This window comes from Macrosteles quadrilineatus, unplaced genomic scaffold (genome assembly GCF_028750875.1).
Source record: "Macrosteles quadrilineatus isolate MER2022 unplaced genomic scaffold, UCM_ALF_1.0 Scaffold_1__1_contigs__length_201487025, whole genome shotgun sequence".
NCBI lineage: Eukaryota > Metazoa > Arthropoda > Insecta > Hemiptera > Cicadellidae > Macrosteles > Macrosteles quadrilineatus.
In genome coordinates, this window is record NW_026542594.1 from 95,993,687 (window position 1) to 96,011,461 (window position 17,775).

The 17,775-nt window shown below is 34.7% G+C and overlaps 1 protein-coding gene across 4 annotated transcripts in view; it reads left to right on the forward strand.

Moving 5' to 3' along the window:
• LOC128991085 (uncharacterized) overlaps positions 1–17,775 on the forward strand; it is a 346,794-nt gene that overhangs the window by 202,088 nt on the left and 126,931 nt on the right. For all 4 annotated transcript variants that reach the window (XM_054414044.1, XM_054413851.1, XM_054413972.1 and 1 more), the window contains 11 exons: positions 90–401; positions 1,530–1,856; positions 2,574–2,674; positions 3,185–3,398; positions 4,053–4,367; positions 4,964–5,148; positions 7,254–7,398; positions 9,745–10,059; positions 10,700–10,816; positions 11,105–11,296; positions 11,643–11,963. In XM_054414044.1, coding sequence (XP_054270019.1) covers positions 90–401; positions 1,530–1,856; positions 2,574–2,674; positions 3,185–3,398; positions 4,053–4,367; positions 4,964–5,148; positions 7,254–7,398; positions 9,745–10,059; positions 10,700–10,816; positions 11,105–11,296; positions 11,643–11,963 — 2,544 coding nt within the window. The remainder of the gene's footprint in view (positions 1–89; positions 402–1,529; positions 1,857–2,573; positions 2,675–3,184; positions 3,399–4,052; positions 4,368–4,963; positions 5,149–7,253; positions 7,399–9,744; positions 10,060–10,699; positions 10,817–11,104; positions 11,297–11,642; positions 11,964–17,775) is intronic.

Genomic DNA, 17,775 nt, shown 5'->3' on the forward strand with positions numbered 1-17,775 from the left:
TACCTTAAAATTCAAGCTTAAAGATTAAGAGCATATTATTTCAATACTACTGTAGTACTATTAACTATGAGGTGATTGTTGTGTTCCAGTCCAACAAGAGCCAACTGACCCTTGCCAACCATCACCGTGTGGACCCAACAGTCAGTGCCGCACATCCAATGGCCACGCCGTTTGTAGTTGCCTCACAGGATACTCCGGTGCCCCACCCTCATGTCGCCCTGAGTGTGTTGTCAGTGCAGAGTGTCCTCAGACTCGAGCATGTGTCAACCAGAAGTGCACAGATCCCTGCCTCGGATCCTGCGGCCTCAACGCCAGGTGTGAGGTCATCAACCACTCTCCAATCTGCAGTTGTCGTGAAGGCCAGACTGGTGATCCATTCAGGAGCTGTTATGATCTGCCTCGTAAGTGGATCTATATTTTATTTAATCTATATTTAAAATGGGCTTGCAGCTGTAATCCATACAATCGGATAGGTACTATGATACTATAGGATCTATAAGTATTAACCCCTCCACTTGTAACTAAAAATTATATCACTGTTTGATTACACAATAGTTTCTGTCAAGTTTTTACTTCTTACAAATTTTGATTCAAAATTTAAGTCAGCCTTTATACTAGGCATGGACGAGATTGGATTTTTAATTTGAGACCAGACGAGACGGGATTTTTTATTTCTCATAAAATTTTGAGACGAGATCGAGACGGGATTTCCCTTCTCATACGTAACAGGAAATGCTCGTTCCACATTTTAACCTGATTTTTTTTTTAAACATTTTTAAATACCTACTGATTTATAACAGACTAGTTAAATACAAAAATAATAATAATAGAAAAAATATTTAAAATCTTTTATAAAAATCATTAATAAAAACATCAGTATAAGAAAAAAATATTAAGGCCTAACTTATTAAAAATAACTCTTCGGCATAGGAAACATGGAGATTCAGTTAGTATCAACTTTGAAAAATACCAAATTTACTAGTCTGAAACAACAGTATTACTAGTTAAGTATCAAGTAACAATTTTTAAGTCTTGTGTTATTTTTAGAATGATTTTGGATTGACTTATTTTGGCTATGTTTACAGTAGTAAAACATGTCTCACACTAAAACTTCTCATCATTTGTCATGTCAAAAAAAAATATTAAACAAATTGAAGCAATATTTCCGTGTAAAGAATTAATAATTAAAAAAAAGGCCTTCGCAAAGGAAACGCAACATCAACACGCTCCTGTATTGCGGGTATTGCATTGACTTTCTGCAGGCATTTTTTTTTATCTTTTTAATCTCGCCTCAAAAAAATCTTGAACAAAATAGAATCTTGTCTTGTAGAACAAGTTTAAAAATTTCCTGAAATTTCGAGACCCGTCCATCCCTACTTTATACAATGTCCCCAACCCGTCAACATTTACTTTCTAAGGTTTATTCCTGGCTTCCTAGCAGTAAAAGTTTTTGTTTGATGCAGCTAGTTTATTTGAATCGGGTTTGAATAATAATAGTGTTACTCTAGTAATGTTATTCAAATTACTAGCACCTACACCTCCACCTCAAGATGAGCAGAGAGACCCTTGCCTGTCGTCACCATGTGGACCCAACGCCCAATGTCAACCTAGTGGTCGTGTGCCGTCCTGCTCGTGTCTACCCGGGTATGTAGGCGCTCCACCCAACTGTCGCCCAGAATGTGTCATCAACCCAGACTGTCCGTCAACACAGGCCTGTGTGAACAACAAGTGTGTAGATCCATGTCCCGGCTCTTGTGGCATCAATGCTCAGTGTTCTGTCATCAGCCATGCCGTAACCTGTACTTGTCTGCCAGGCTACACTGGGAACCCCTTCGTGCAGTGTATGCTCCAACAACGTAAGTCAATATCCTCATGTGATAAGTAGGTCACCAGATTTGTTGTCAAAAAAATAATTTTATCAAATAAACCAATTTGATCTCTGAACAAAATCAAGGTGTTTTGTTTTACAATATTAACAAGTAAGAAGTTACCAAAATGTCTCCCAAATACTTTATAAATTGCTTAAGTAAGTTTATAAAGCAATTATTGCTTTATACCTGTTATATATTTTTAGGGGGGACATATTAACCTTAACAAGAGCACATTTTAGTTACTTGCTATACTCACAGTGTTGAGTCAGAAGAGAAATGGGTCCTCTCCAGTCCTTGATCTTGACCTTTGAGCTTTTACATGTAACCTTGTATTGTACGTCCTGTTTCTTATTTAGCTTCTAATTGTATTTTGTTAATAAGCATTAAGCATTGAATATCATTACTTATTATAATTTTTTAAAGAACTATTATTTGTGATTTAATACAACAATACCTACAACAGTATCTAATTTAGATTATTAGCTATTTTTCTGATTTGAAAGTACAATATTAATATTTTATAACATTATGATAATCATCCATGTCAATCAAATTATAGTGTTTTCAAGCCTATGAAAATTTAGCAATATTGTATTATACAAGAAATTTGGTCATTTTGGTTTTATAGATATATTAAAGTGGTTCTTAAGCTTTACAAATGCAATATTAGCATATGCTGTAAATAATTCTTGCTATTCACAGAAGAGCCAATCAATCCCTGCACACCTTCGCCTTGTGGCTCAAATGCCATCTGTACTGAACGAAATAGCGCAGGCGCTTGTAGCTGTATTCCAGACTACCAGGTAATAATAATCTTTTGGAGTACTTGTGTATTTTATTTAATAAGTTAGACTTGTCTTTCATTTTCTTCAGTTACTATTAAACGTGAGTCTATTAAATCTTTCTATTAATAGATCCTTTTTTATTACATTTAATTGTTGCATTACACTTTGCCAGCATTATCTGTGAAGAAAAAATTTAATATGTCGTAGAGGTAGCTACAATTGGCTTATTAATATATATATATATATATATATATATATATATATATATATATATATTTACAGTGCTCAATTTGTTGCGGAATGTGGCGGATCGGCATTCCAGTACCTCTATTTCGGGAAGATAAAAATATTGGCATAAATAGGTGCTCACATTAAAATAGGTCACAGTTCCGGCACCTCATCTTTTACAAATCAAGCACAGATACAGTATTGGTATTTCTGGTTGCTTGATAAAATTTATTCTGTAACTAAAATCATCCTCAAGAGTGAACAAACGTACTTTGTGCTAAGACTTGAGTGTATTTGCAGGGTAACCCATATGAAGGGTGTAGACCGGAGTGCGTACTGAGCTCCGATTGTCCCACTGACCGAGCCTGTGTGAGGAACAAGTGCCAGGACCCATGTCCAGGGGTGTGTGCTCAGTTTGCACTGTGCACTGTCATTAACCACATCCCCACCTGCACCTGCACACCTGGATATGTTGGCAATCCTTTTGTTTCTTGTTCACCCCAACCTCCACCTGGTGAGTTTAGATTTCCTTAGCAATTTTAGTATTTTATAAATGATATATTACTAAAAAATAACCATTAGAAGAAAATTGTGGTTTATACTATTGTATCTGCAGGTGTAACTGTGTTTAGTCTTTGCAATTCAATTAAAGTTTTTTGAAAATCAATTTGGAAATAATAAACTTATTTTAGTTTATTCTTTCTGTTTATGACCGCTTTTATAGTAATATTAGTTTTATGTTGCTTGTTGTTGTTCCGGATCGATCCTGTAGAATCCTATTGCAGGATATGCATTTCGGCGACGTTAAATTGCCATCATCAGTCCTTAATATAAGAGCTTGAACCCCCCCCCCCCCCCAAATATAATGTGTTGTATTATATTCCCCATTATGGGAATATATTACGTCCCCATAATGGGGAAGTTCAAGCTCTTATATTAAGGACTGATGATAGTGATTTAACGTCGCCGAAATGCATATCCTGCAATAGGATTCTATAGGATCGACAGGCGGACACAGGTAATTTAACCTTTTATTAATATTAGTTTTTTTGTGTTAAATGTGAATAAAGGTGTTATTAAAAACCTGTAATGAAAAATTAAAGCTATTTTTATGTTATATTTTAAATTTAAACCTCTATGGACTTATATTTGTGTTGTGTGTTTACAGTAACTCAAGCTACAGTGGTTGACCCTTGCAACCCATCTCCTTGTGGCCCCAACAGTGTTTGCCGAGACAACAATGGTCAGGCAGTGTGCTCGTGTTCGCCTGAGTACATTGGAACCCCACCCAACTGTAGGCCCGAGTGTGTAGTCAACAACGAGTGTCCCTCTAACAGAGCCTGCTACAAGTTCAAGTGTGCTGACCCTTGTCCAGGCACTTGTGGTATTGATGCCTTGTGTCAAGTCATCAATCACAATCCGATATGCAGTTGTAGAGCTGGTATGACGGGTGATCCTTTCGTGAGATGCACGCCAATACCAGGTTTGTACATGCTTTACATTCATATTTGGTTAAATTTTTATATTGGTGTCGTACTCGTAATTGTCCAAACTGAGTATTTAAGTATTAAAAGCATTAGTCTGATTCCAGACTAATATGAAAGCGCTCTGAAGTAAAACTTTAAAAACATTTATCAATTTACTTGATTGAATTTGTTTTAATATGTTCATAAACAAATTAAATTTTGCAGAATTGATTAGGATTCAATGAGTATATATGTTTGCTGCTGTGATGAAAACATAAATATGTCATTTACACTAAATACTGTATTAGGATACCACAGCCTATCATAATGAAGTAACACTTACTACATTTTTAACTTCCTCGAATAATCTTTTTTACAAGGTTGTACTGAATTTAATCAAAATTGCATGGTTTTTATTAGAACTATTTAAAAGGCATTTTTTGTACTTGAATAAAGTTAACTAACGATGTAAAATCAGCAGATTAAAAATATTGATTGTTCTGGGTCTCATACAAAACATGTGAAAATATTTTTAATAGCGGTTTACGTTGAAAATCATGCTTCCACAATCATCATTTGTTCAATTTCTTTAAAAGTATTTCTTTTACCTCAGTTCAACCTACACCAACAAGGCCAGCAGACCCTATCGACCCTTGTAACCCGTCGCCTTGTGGACAGTTTGCACAGTGCCGCCCATCAGGAAGCACTCCGGCCTGCAGTTGTCTGCCTAACTACATCGGCTCTCCACCCAACTGTCGCCCAGAGTGTGTGGTCAACACAGACTGTCCCCAAACTCAGGTAAACCTTACAAATCTATCCATGTACTTATACTCTCTGTTACATCCCTTATTGAGCCGTTCTTCTTAACCGATTTTCACAATTGAGCTGTCATTTTAAAGCTTATCATCTAGCGGAATGACAAATGGTAACTAAAAAGGTAATTTTCTTTAGGGGTTTGATTTATTTCTAGAGTTTGCTTTCAAAGATTTAGTTATGCTGATTAACTTTCATTTTAAGGGTTTGAATGTGAATTTAAATGTGAACAGCTGATCCTTTAGTTGATTTTCAACCACAGTCAGATTGTAAACAAGAGACAAAACATTAAATTAATAATTTATTTTTGTAAAAAAATACAACCGACTTCAAACGCTCTAAAAAGAATGAAATAATTTCAATAAAGTAAACTTTTTTATTGGTCAAGCTCACGTATTTTAAGTCGGCGCGGCTCTATGATGATTTTTTATACAAAATTGAATGAGGATGTCCATATTACAGGTGACTATCTATAACTAAAGGTGTAAATCTGCATGTCTTTTTCATAGTTATGCGTTGGGTGTTATTTTATTACCGTAACCAAATATCGGCATTATAGTGGTATTAACTAGTATATTTAAAAAGATTATAACACATTTAAATGTTTCTAACTTGGAAAAGTAACGTTTTAATATTGAACTAGCTTTTTTCCCTATCATAATATCAAAATAAATTATTTTCCTATTCATAGAACATTTGTGTGTGTTATTTTCATAATGCATTCATTCTGAAGTAAACATAAAATACAAGAAAATACTTCCTTTGATATATAAACAAAACAGTTCAGTATGTTTTTTTAACCCTCCGAATGTTAAGCGTCGTAAAAGCGACTCATAACACACCCGCCGTGGTGTTATGCGTCGCTTTTGCGACTCACAAACACTGTTTCCGGCAACGGCTCTGGGACTGACTGAATCGGTTTGAACTGGATCGAGTTAGGTATCGTTTTTTTTCAGCAGATTCATAGCTTTCTCCTGATGTCTGTTTCTAGACGCTTTTCATTTTAGTTCCGAAAATATTGTAGCAGACAGCTGACGTGCGTATTTGTAAACGCTTGGTTAACCTCGCACCGATGACTGATGTGTTTTATTACGTTTATCATTGTTTTAGTGTTAAAAATCAAAAGTAGTGATATACGTGGTGCATTATAAGAAGATTTAAGTGATTTTGAAGGGCTGGTTGATGATCCTGAAGAAGTAGGCTATGCATTCTTAGCTAAACGCTATGTACCGAAATCTGTTTTTTGCCCATAAGTTATTTATTTGCAAACCTACTTCCTTATATTGAACAAAGTGGTTATTTTAAAATATTTGTAGACCTATAATTTATAACAATTTATTGAGCGCAAACAACTTTTTTTCATTTATTTTATAATTTTTGAGAAATGTTAACCCCACAAAAATTGTTGAACATTTTTTTTTTATGTTTTATATGTTACATTGAAGCCCATAATTTTCCAAACAAAATGATATATAAAACAGTATACTTTACATTGTTTTTAAGTTTCTAAGAAACATTTTAATAAAACCCTGCGATTGCGCAATAAATGGGCAGACATTAAGACCAAAACTTTAGACACTTGGAGGGTTAAATATTTATGTTATCCAGCTACAATTTATTGATTTTCAAAATACACACACAATATTTTATTTCAATCATATTTGCAGTTAGAGCCGCGCCCGACTTGAAATACGAGAGCTTGACCAATACAAAGGTTTACTTTATTGAAATTATTTCATTCATTTTAGAGCATTAGAAGTCGGTTGTATTTTTTTACAAAAATAAATTATTTCATGATTTTTAGTGAATGTATAATTTGTTATCTGATTGCGATAGGTAAATCACTTTTTATGGTTGGATCCAAATATATTGTAAATTAAGTTTCATTCAGCTAAAAACTATCTCAAACCAACATATCTTTGATAAGCAAAAGGCTACTCCATTATTTGTTGCCTAGAAATCAAGTTTTGACACCTATTAAAATGCCCAATTTTCGCACAGGTCCCCTCATACTTTCTTATTTAATTTCTGTGCTTTCTTTTTAAAAACCTAGTTTTATTAACTACGTTTCATCTTATTTAATTTTCTAGGCATGTATCTCAGAGAAGTGTCGTGACCCTTGCCCTGGCTCGTGTGGACTTAACACAGACTGTAGAGTGCAGAACCACATACCAATCTGCACCTGTGCTCAAGGATTCACTGGAGATCCTTTTTCACAATGTTCTCCCATTGTTGGTGAGTATATGAGTGTAAAATGCTGAGTAGAATGAAATGCTGAGGTTAGAAAAGACCCTAAATTAGTTGTTAAGCCGATTCTGTAAAAAATACTATTCTTTGAAAATCCTTTAAAAAAGGTTCTTCAACAATCTATAACAAAAGTTGTTGTCTTTAGGAATTTTTCTTATTGAATAAAAGATTTTATATCTTTTCAATTTTCCTAAATGATTTTTTGGTTTACTTACAACAGATTTTCAATCACTTCAGTCCCTAATGAACGGACTTTAGTTATGCAGGATTTAGAAGATTTTTCTTTCTAGTTTATAATTTATCTTTAGCCGTGAAACCAAAAGCATAACTTAAATACTTAATTAATTTTTGGTTGGTGTATTTAACTACCTTATACCTATGTGTCCACTCAAACCTCAGTAGGTTTTTGGTCTCACTAACAACAAGTCACCACCTCTCTCTGTCTTCCATCCATTCTGTCTCTGCTCTTAGCTTTCCTATGTCACTTCACACCTGGTCCTGCCATCTTAGCCGAGGTCATCCTAATGGTCGTCTTCCCCGAGAAAGATTTTAAACTTCAAAAAAGAATACTTAGAATTTTGACTTTTAAACCTGCAAAGCATTCTTGCAAACAACTTTTTTAAAAGCTTAAGATTCTAACTGTCCCTAATTTGTGTATTCTTAAATGTTTATTGTATGTGAAATCAAATTTTGAAAAACTCCAACATGAAAATAATCGGCACAATTACAACACTAGATTTCATACAGATTTTCAAAATCCTCTACATAAATGAAATCTTGTGGAAAGGACGCCTTCTTATATAGGTAAAAAAATGTTTAACAACTTGCCAGGATACTACAAATCAATAATATGATTAGTATCTTTTAGAAAAAAAAGTTTTGAATTTTTGTTGGAATAAATGTTTATAGTATAAATTATTTTCTTGAAAACAAATCAACGTTAATATTTGTTTTTCGTTATTTTGTATTTATTTTTACCATAAGCTAGTTTATTAATTTTAGTATTGTTTGACAATGTCACCTGTTTTGTCTGGCTGTGCTAGAACATTGTAAAAACCGTGTGACAATAAAGATAACTTTGACTTTGTCTCACACTACAGACCAGCCACCTGTGTGCGTAATACTATTTTTTAACTCCCTTCCCGTCTGACCGCCTAACCGTCTGAGGGTTGCAAATCTGTGGAAGGAAGGCCTGTCAGGGGCAGGCCACTGCACCATTGCTAAGATTTTGGCTGAGTGTCCTGTGCTTGACATGACCTCGGACTTCATAAGCAAGGAAGCAGTTTTCACCAAACCCTTTAATGTTGAATTCCACTCCAGAGATGAGTGGAAACATCAGGAAGGGCATCTCCAAGATATGGAGAGCTTCGTCTGGTACACAGATGGCTCCCTAATCGATGGAAAATCTGGTTTTGGGGTTTACTGTCGATCACCCAGAACAGAACTATCAGGAAGTCTGGGACAATACTGTACCATCTTCCAGGCAGAAATCTATGGCATCTTGGCTTGTGCCAACCTAGGACTAGCCAGACGGTACCAAGACAAAAGGATAGTGATTTTATCTGATTGTCAGGCTGCTCTCAAAGCTCTTGACTCAAATGAAGTCACCTCAAAACTGGTCTGGGAGTGTTTCAACACCCTCTGCAGACTTGCATCACAGAACTCTGTAACTCTCGGCTGGGTCCCAGGCCATGTAGGCATTGGCGGCAACGAGAGTGCAGACTAGCTGGCAAAAAAAGGTGCGAGCATGCCACTCTTTGGACCAGAGCCATTTTGTGGCATCGGCAAAGCGGCCGCTAAACATGTAATCAACAAATGGTCCAGGGGACAACATCTTGAGCGTTGGCGTAATTATCCTGGACAATCACTTGGCAAAAAACTCTTCTCAGAACCTAGCACCCTCTTCACTCGCTGGCTGCTAAAGCTGGGGAGAGGGCAGGTCAAGCAGGTACTTGCTCTTATCACTGGACACGGCCATTTCAGGAAACATCTCCACACTCTAGGAATTGTCAATGACAAGCAGGAGTGTCGACTTTGTAACCAGTCCGATGAGACTGCAAAACACATTATTCTGGACTGCGATGGACTACGGGCTAGGAAAAGGGCTCTGTTTGGTCTAAAGCAGCCAGGTGAGGAACCAGACGCTAACATTGGGCAAAAGCTCCTGCACCTAGTTAGGGACACAGGCATAGGTTTACCCAGTTAGTGGCAAGCGGGATGCACAATAAGCTTCGGTTGACGTGCTTGGACCATGAGTCCACCCTCTTACAATCAATCAATCAAACTCCCTTCCCCCCCTTCTTGAAAAAAGATAAGTTCTGTCCATTGTTTTAGTACAACAAGAGCCAGTGGTGACGGACCCATGCAACCCATCACCTTGTGGTGCGAATGCTAACTGCAACAATGGAGCGTGCACGTGCCAGCCAAACTACTTTGGAGATCCGTACACTGGGTGTCGCCCTGAGTGTACAATGAACACAGACTGTCCTCGCAACCGAGCGTGCAGCAACCAGAGATGCATCGACCCTTGTCCCGGCACCTGCGGCAGCGGGGCCAACTGTGATGTCATCAACCACATCCCCACCTGCACCTGCCCCGCTGGTACTTCAGGCGATCCCTTTGTGGCTTGTCGTGAAGTGACTCAGCCTCGTAAGTGTTCATCTGTTGCTCTATGCATGTTGATAAATCACTTGAAGTGTCTTTACTGTACTGTATGTTATCGTATTATATTATCTTAGATGTAAAATGTTTCTGGCTGCTCAAAGTAAGATATTAATAATTTATGTTGTAGAAGTGTGAGCTGCCTTGAAGAAACTCTTTGACTGTTTAGAGTAGGTCTATTTGAAAAAAAAAAATAATTAGCACAACAGCTGTGGGTATTTTACTGAGCACATAGTAATAATAATGTAGGATTTTATTTCACTGTAACTAAATCTCTAGGGGAGCAAGCTGATCTAGTGGTAGAGCGCAGGACTTTCCCAATCACCAATGTATTTTATCAAAGTGATAGTGCCCTTGTACACCAATCCTAAAGTAATGTGAAAACAATTCTGAGCTTGAGCCTAGAGAATGAAAAAATAAGAAAAAAAAATAAAAGAAACTAAATCTCTAACTGGAAATTGAAAACAATTGAACAGATTCTATTATGAATATTAAATACAAATTTGTAAAATGTCAAATTTTTTACATAATGTGTTTATGGTTGTTTTAAACTTGTATCTTCAATTTCACTACTGTAATCAAACATCAATTTACAACATTGGACTTACAGTGGTACAAATATTTGCAGAAGCTGCGCCTATAGACCCTTGCAGCCCCTCACCTTGTGGGCCAAACAGTTTGTGTAGAGTCAACAATGGAGTAGCAGTGTGCTCCTGTCAGCCAACATACATCGGTCAACCACCTGGTAATATTAGAAATCTCTTTCAAATTTCTTCCCTTTTAAATCCGATTTCATCCAATATTGTTTCCATTCCACTGCTAGATAATATAAGAATTTATTTTTAAATGTGCCATGTGGTATGATAAATAGCAGTGACAAGCTAACTGTATCAGCGAGACTGATATGTTCCAACTTAACAATCAATATAGGCCCTACTCTATTAGGATGAAAATGCAATGGCAAAAATATTATTTAACTATAAGCAGAAGTGTTAAGATAAGGGATAAGAATAAGAGATGTATTGTTTGACAGGTTGTCGGCCAGAGTGTGTAGTGAGTGCGGAGTGCCCTCTCACACAGGCTTGTCTCAACCGCAAGTGTAGTGACCCGTGCCCGGGCACTTGTGGACAAGGTGCTCGCTGCCAGGTGGTCAACCACAACCCCATCTGTAGCTGTGCGGCTGGCAACACAGGCGATCCATTCAGACAGTGCTTCCCGATACCTCGTAAGTAAACATTGAAATTAATTTTTTTTTCAGTTTATTCAAGATTTTGTATCTGTTTAGCTCAAATACATAGAACTGGTATTTCTTAATATTGTTTTAGTTGGAGTTAATTATTAGTATGTACACCAGAGTAGTTTTACATGTATTATCAAGAGACTGTAAAGATAGCTCTTCAAGTTTAGCAATTTAAATTTCTGCTACAAACAAATATAAATAGGTTAACAGTTTCACACTTAACAATTCAATAACTAAAATTTGTAACTACAATTAATTGATAACACTGTTTTCCTCACTTGTGATTGCATATAGCCTGAGTCACATTTTGGTTAACTTTGTCTGTTCACAGCAACTCCAGTGCCGATGACGCCAGTGGACCCGTGCCGACCTTCGCCGTGCGGACCTAACGCAGAGTGTCAAGTGCGCGGTGAAAGTCCAGCATGTTCGTGTTTATCCAACTATATCGGTTCACCGCCAAACTGTCGTCCCGAGTGCACGATTAACCCTGAGTGTTCTAGTCAGTTAGCGTGTATAAACCAAAAGTGTTCCGACCCGTGTCCGGGATCGTGCGGTTATAATGCTCAGTGTTCCGTTATAAACCACACTCCGGTGTGTTCGTGCAACGCTGGCTACACTGGAGACCCATTCACCGGCTGCACTCCTGTACAAGGTAGGGTGAAACGTCTTTCTTCTATTGCTTGCTGCATGGCATGAGGAGCTGACGCGACGCCAAGACGACAAGATGATCCCAGGACCCCTCCACAACAACATATAACACATCTTATCTCACTTAACCTTCACTCTTTATACCTCTCTTTACTCTACTACCCTCTCAGTTGCTTCTGTTTACGTGTAGTTGGGCTTACACTTCAACATTTATCCCTCAATAATTTTTGTTATTATTGTTAGTTATGTTTTTTAGTAAACTTAAAATATTAATTTTGGTTGCTAATAGAACAGATAAAAAAAACTACCAAATAAATTATAAAATATCTCATCTCTACTGATGACTTACCATTAAAAAATCTGTTTAAATGATGAAGTGTCAGTGCAGTCTATGGTAAGTCTAGCTATTGACCACCAACAATAAAGTTAGGAATTATTTGAAATCTTTGCTTGTAAGTCAGTAATTTTAAGTTATAATCATTATATTTTACTAGTAACTTTTACAATCTGTCTTATGAAAATAGCATTTACTTAAAAATTTTCATTGTTTTTGTTTTGATTGTTCACAAAATTACAAGTTAAAATCAGTTTGAAAAAAAAATATTTCAAAATAATTAATTTCTCTAATTGTTGGTGGTATGGTTCTATAATGTAGTAGAAAATTAGGCTTGAGGGCTTTAATTAGAATTCCACTTCCATTTTCCATGAACTTTATCATACTGTATGCCAATAAAGTTTTTGTATTAGATACACTTGGGTTTTAACTTATCTGGCAGTGAATAAAAACCATGAAAAAATGTCATATTCAAAGACATTTAATTTTCTTAGGTCAGATACAAAAAAATGTTAATGGCCTATATTTATGAAAATTAATGTTGTTTAGGTCTTTAAACTTATTCATCGGTAAGCTACAAATTTATATTTTAGATATCCAATCAGTACATTAATCTCCTGCAATTAATTTCAATGAATCACATAGGATAAAAAATTACCCCCACTGCAGCAAACCTGCAGACTAAGCGAATTTCAACTTGTCTAATTACATTTTTACTCAAATATTTCCATAAATAAGACATAATTATTCCCAATTTAAATAACATTAGATTTAACGAGTGCTTAGGTTTGCTGCTACGGGGAAGGTAAAAAGTGTTTTTGACCATACGTCAATAGTATAGGATGAAATAAATAAATTTGCCAAATGGTATCAATATATATCCATAAACAATTAAACTACAACAGTTTTAATTTTCTCCATAAGAATAACATGGTAATTTTAAATTACACTTTTTTTAATTTTTTCCGTGACCGTTAGGCATACAACAGCGCTTCAATATACTAAATTATTTATTTTTTTAAGCTCTACAAAACAGTCTAGAAAGAAATTGCAAATTTTTTTGTTTGTATGGTCAAAAATGGGAAAACCCTATTTTTACCCCATAAAACCCCCCATAAACCCCAGTTACCATGGTCCGATTATGATGGTTCGCGAACTCGTTCAAATAAACGTAGGTTTACACGTTTGTACCAAATTTTATCAAATTCGGATCATTTTGCTCGAGTTATTGCGCTAACGGACACACATATATCTATAAATAATAATAAATATATATATATATATATATATGAATTTGAACGGCTGGTGTTTTTGGCCTCTAGGGACCTCAAAATGAAAAATTAAATCGGTCCCGGGTCCAGGTCTTACCATGAGTACTACGGTAATAGCTTATTCCCTATTTATGGGAAATTCGCTAAAATTGTTTTATGTTACCTTTTTAACCTGTAATAGATTGATTTCATATTTTTTTTGGTTTTTTTTTTTTGTGAATTTCCCTATAGGGAAGTAGCTATTACCGTAGGTGGCACTGTAAGACCTAGGACCGGGACCGGTTTGCTTTTTCATTTTGATGTCCCCAGAGGCCAAAAACACCATTTGTTTAAATTTTTATAAATGTATATATGTATATATATATATAGATTTATATATATATAAATTTGTATACATATATATATATGTCTGTGAACGTGATAACTTGAGTAATTTTTGTCCGATTTTAATGAAATTTGGTTCAAAAGTGTAAGGCGGGATAAACTTGAATGAGTTCACGAACCAGCATGATTGGACCATGGGAACGGGGTTTTACAGGGGGTTTTATGGGGTAAAAAATGGTTTTTCCCATTTTTGACCCTCAAAACACAAAATTTCCCAATTTCTCTCTATAAACCCTTTTAAAGAACATATAAAAGATTTAGAATATCAATGTGGTTTTGTACGGTTATTGGTAACGGAGAAAATTCAAAGAATTGTAAATTTAAAATTCCCATGTTATTCTTATGGAGAATATTGTAAAATGTTGTATTTGCTTGTTTATGGATATATCTTGATCAAACTTGGCTCATTTATTAATTTATACTAAGCTATTAATATTTTTTCTAAAAAGTACACTTTATTAGTTTCCTTGTAGCAGCAAACCTAGGTACTCATTAAACCTAATGTTATTTAGCCTAGATTTAATTGAAAATCAATTCAGACAAGTGGAAATTCATTTAGTCAGCAGGTTTGCTGCGGCGGGGGTATTTTTTTTTTTTTTAGAAAATCATTACCACTTTATACATAAAAAAAGAAACAAGTTCATGCATTATGGAAGTGTGGTAGTTAACATTGTTTTAAGTGCAGGATATCAGGAATATTTATCACTAACAAACTTTGGGAATAAGTGTGACTATTTTTCTCTCAAAGATACTGTGGTGAATATCTTACTTAGGCTGAATATCTTCTCACTATTAGTATTCTACAAATTAATGATCAATTTGATTAAAAACCCTAGCAGTTAATTTTTCATGCTCTCAAATTCAAGATTTCCTTGTCTATAATGTTCCCTTCTCTGGTGTATATTGAGTTAAGTACCGTAACTTTTTTTGCTATCCCACTCATTTCCCAAGATGTATTTAATTTTGTGTCTTTAAATGCCAATTTTGATTAAATATTTGAAAGAAAACAGTTCATACCTGGTCTTGTTTACTATAAGTCAATATTAGACACTCTTGCTATATTTAATTCTTGTCAATACTAAAGAACATTTATCTTAAAAACTTAAAATATTAATAAATTCAAAACTCACAAATAAAAAAAAATATTTTTAAGTAGCAGCCTTGTAAAATTATTATAATCATAGCTGCTTTGTAAAATGTATTGGTTTTCTAGTTGAAAAGAATATAGCGATCTGTCCACAAGTTTAAATGAAAATTGCTAAAATTTCCACTTTTACCAAAATATCTCTGCCGTTATCTCTCCCTCTTGTTGTTCTATCAGCAGTCTTTAAATACTAAATCCTCTTTATGAACTGCTCATCTTATTTTTTGTTACAAATCGTTCAAAGCTGAAAGTTCTTACCCAAACCCATATTTTGCTGTCAATGGGATTGTCAATTGTATTGCCTTGTTAAATACATACAAACATGTATACTTACTTGCACACATAAGGGTCTTTTTTTCTCAACAGTATAGGGATTTATGTCCAAAGCAGTGGCAGTTCCATAATAGGCCTAAACAGATACCCCTTTACTTGGCTCTTGTATTTAACTTAAAACTCCTGTTTTCATTTTTACTCAAACTTTAATTATAGCCTAAATACTAATAAGGGCTGTGACAAACTAAATTAAATTCAATACATCAGAGAAGGAATTAAAATATTATTGCTTAACCAAAAGTAAACAAATAAAATAAATCTTGCATAGTTATAAGTTAACAATCCAAAATAATATGTGATATTAGCTGTAAGTTAAAGACTCCAAATGTTATCTAAAGCAGCTTTTAGACAAAGTAAGTAGGTTCGGAAAAGATTGACAGCAAGTACTGTCTACAACCCTCATTTTCACAAAAGTTGACAAGTTCCAACAATAAGAAGTTTATTGAAAATATCTTTTATAAGGAAGTTAGGGATGTTAGACGGTAAATTGATGTCAGCTATTTCTGTCCCTTCTTCCCTTTCTGTCTATAAATAAGCACCTTTAGGATAAATAAATAAGTTACCTACTTCTTACTAGTTCCTAGTTCCTAATTTTTTGTTTTTGTAGTCTCTTATCTAGTCCTATTTATTGTTTTGATCTTCTTAGTGTTCCTTACATACATTATGTACTCCTTACATACATTTCTATATTTATCATTCTTAAGAAGTTTACTACCTTTATTCTTACAAACATTAATAAGCTATGAGCTTTTACTGTCCTACTATATATCTTTTCAATATCTATTCTTTTCTTTGTGTTCCGTTTTATCTTGATGCTACTTTAACTATTACTTTTCTGCTATTTCAATTTTTATTACATCAATTTTAATATCATTCATTAATCTAATACATTATTAATAGGTTTAGATAGGTCATCAAAAATAGATTTCCTTTAACGAATCAACTTGATACATTTTTTTAATATTTTATTACATAGTAGTTATTTTTGAATAAAAAATCTCCTAGTTTTTGAATTTAAAAAAATCTTCTAGTTTTTTTTACATTGTGAACAAATTACCATAGTATAAAAAATAATGAGTTTCTAGTTTAAAAGCTTTCTCAGCAGATATTGACTAGGTAGTTGAACCAACAGGAGAGTAGGCATAGATGTTAGGAAGTAGGCTCCCCAGAAGACAAGAAGCAATGAAGATGAAGTCGTCAGAATGTCAGCTCCTGAATGTTTTGTTTGTTGCATGCAGCACGTGATGTCATGTGACTGTGTACATATTGCATCGTGACACTCTATGTCTCTATCTTCTCTATTGCATGCTGGGGACTCACCCAAGGTAAGTCTCGAGTCCCCCGACGGAGCTACAAGTCTCTACGTTGGTCAGGGCTGCGTTGTTTATAGTCACAATGCCGCTTTACGCTCATTCACTCAATCTCTGTCTTTTTCTATGAATATTTTTGTGTGCCCCTGTAATCATCACTATGCATTCTGAATGACCTTGAACCTATAAGTTTATTTAGCCTATTTATTCGTTCATTTAGGTTTCGTTCAAAATAGGCCTACGACAATCTCAAGAATTGCTATTACAATTCTATTAACTTTGTTTTTTTGACATTACTGTAGGACTAAATGTTACAATTGTATTTTATTTGACATTGTATGGTTTTCCTCTAGCTTTCTCTTAGAAGACACTCAGTCAAAAATATTCAGATATTAGGTTTTAAATATTATTATTTTTGTCTTCATAGGCCTACAGGCATGTAAACAAATTATTTGTCAGATACAATCATACAAAAAAAATACAAAAAAAATTAGATCTGTGTTGTTGTTGTACATCTAACTAACAAAAATAAACTAGGCAGGGTTTTATGGGGTGCTCCCAAATGTTATTGGGGTATGAGGTTGGTGTATGGGTATATTGATACTCCTCATCAAGTATCATGATTATTTTCAACTTCTAAAATCTTACAAGGTATTTGGTACTAAATAAACGGTATCAGCAATCTGACACATACTTTCTCCCAATTAGCTTGTTTTAAATATGATTTTCTCTTATTGTATGGGTTTTTATGGGAAAATAACATTAGCTACAATAACTTTAGTTAGAAACCCCAATTTTCACAGCAATTGGGGGTTGCACTATGCTGTTAAGAACTATAAGGATTATCACATAGCCTACTAATTTCAAACATAACCGGCTTTTTAAAAAAAATATGATTTTCTCTTATGGGTTTTTATTGGAAAATAACTCCTCAATTCTTCATCTATACTTGTTTGTATATCCAAAACATTAGGTTAAAAAAGCCATGGTCAATGTTTTTCCTGGCAGTTAATCGAATGCCATGTATTATGCTAGACACA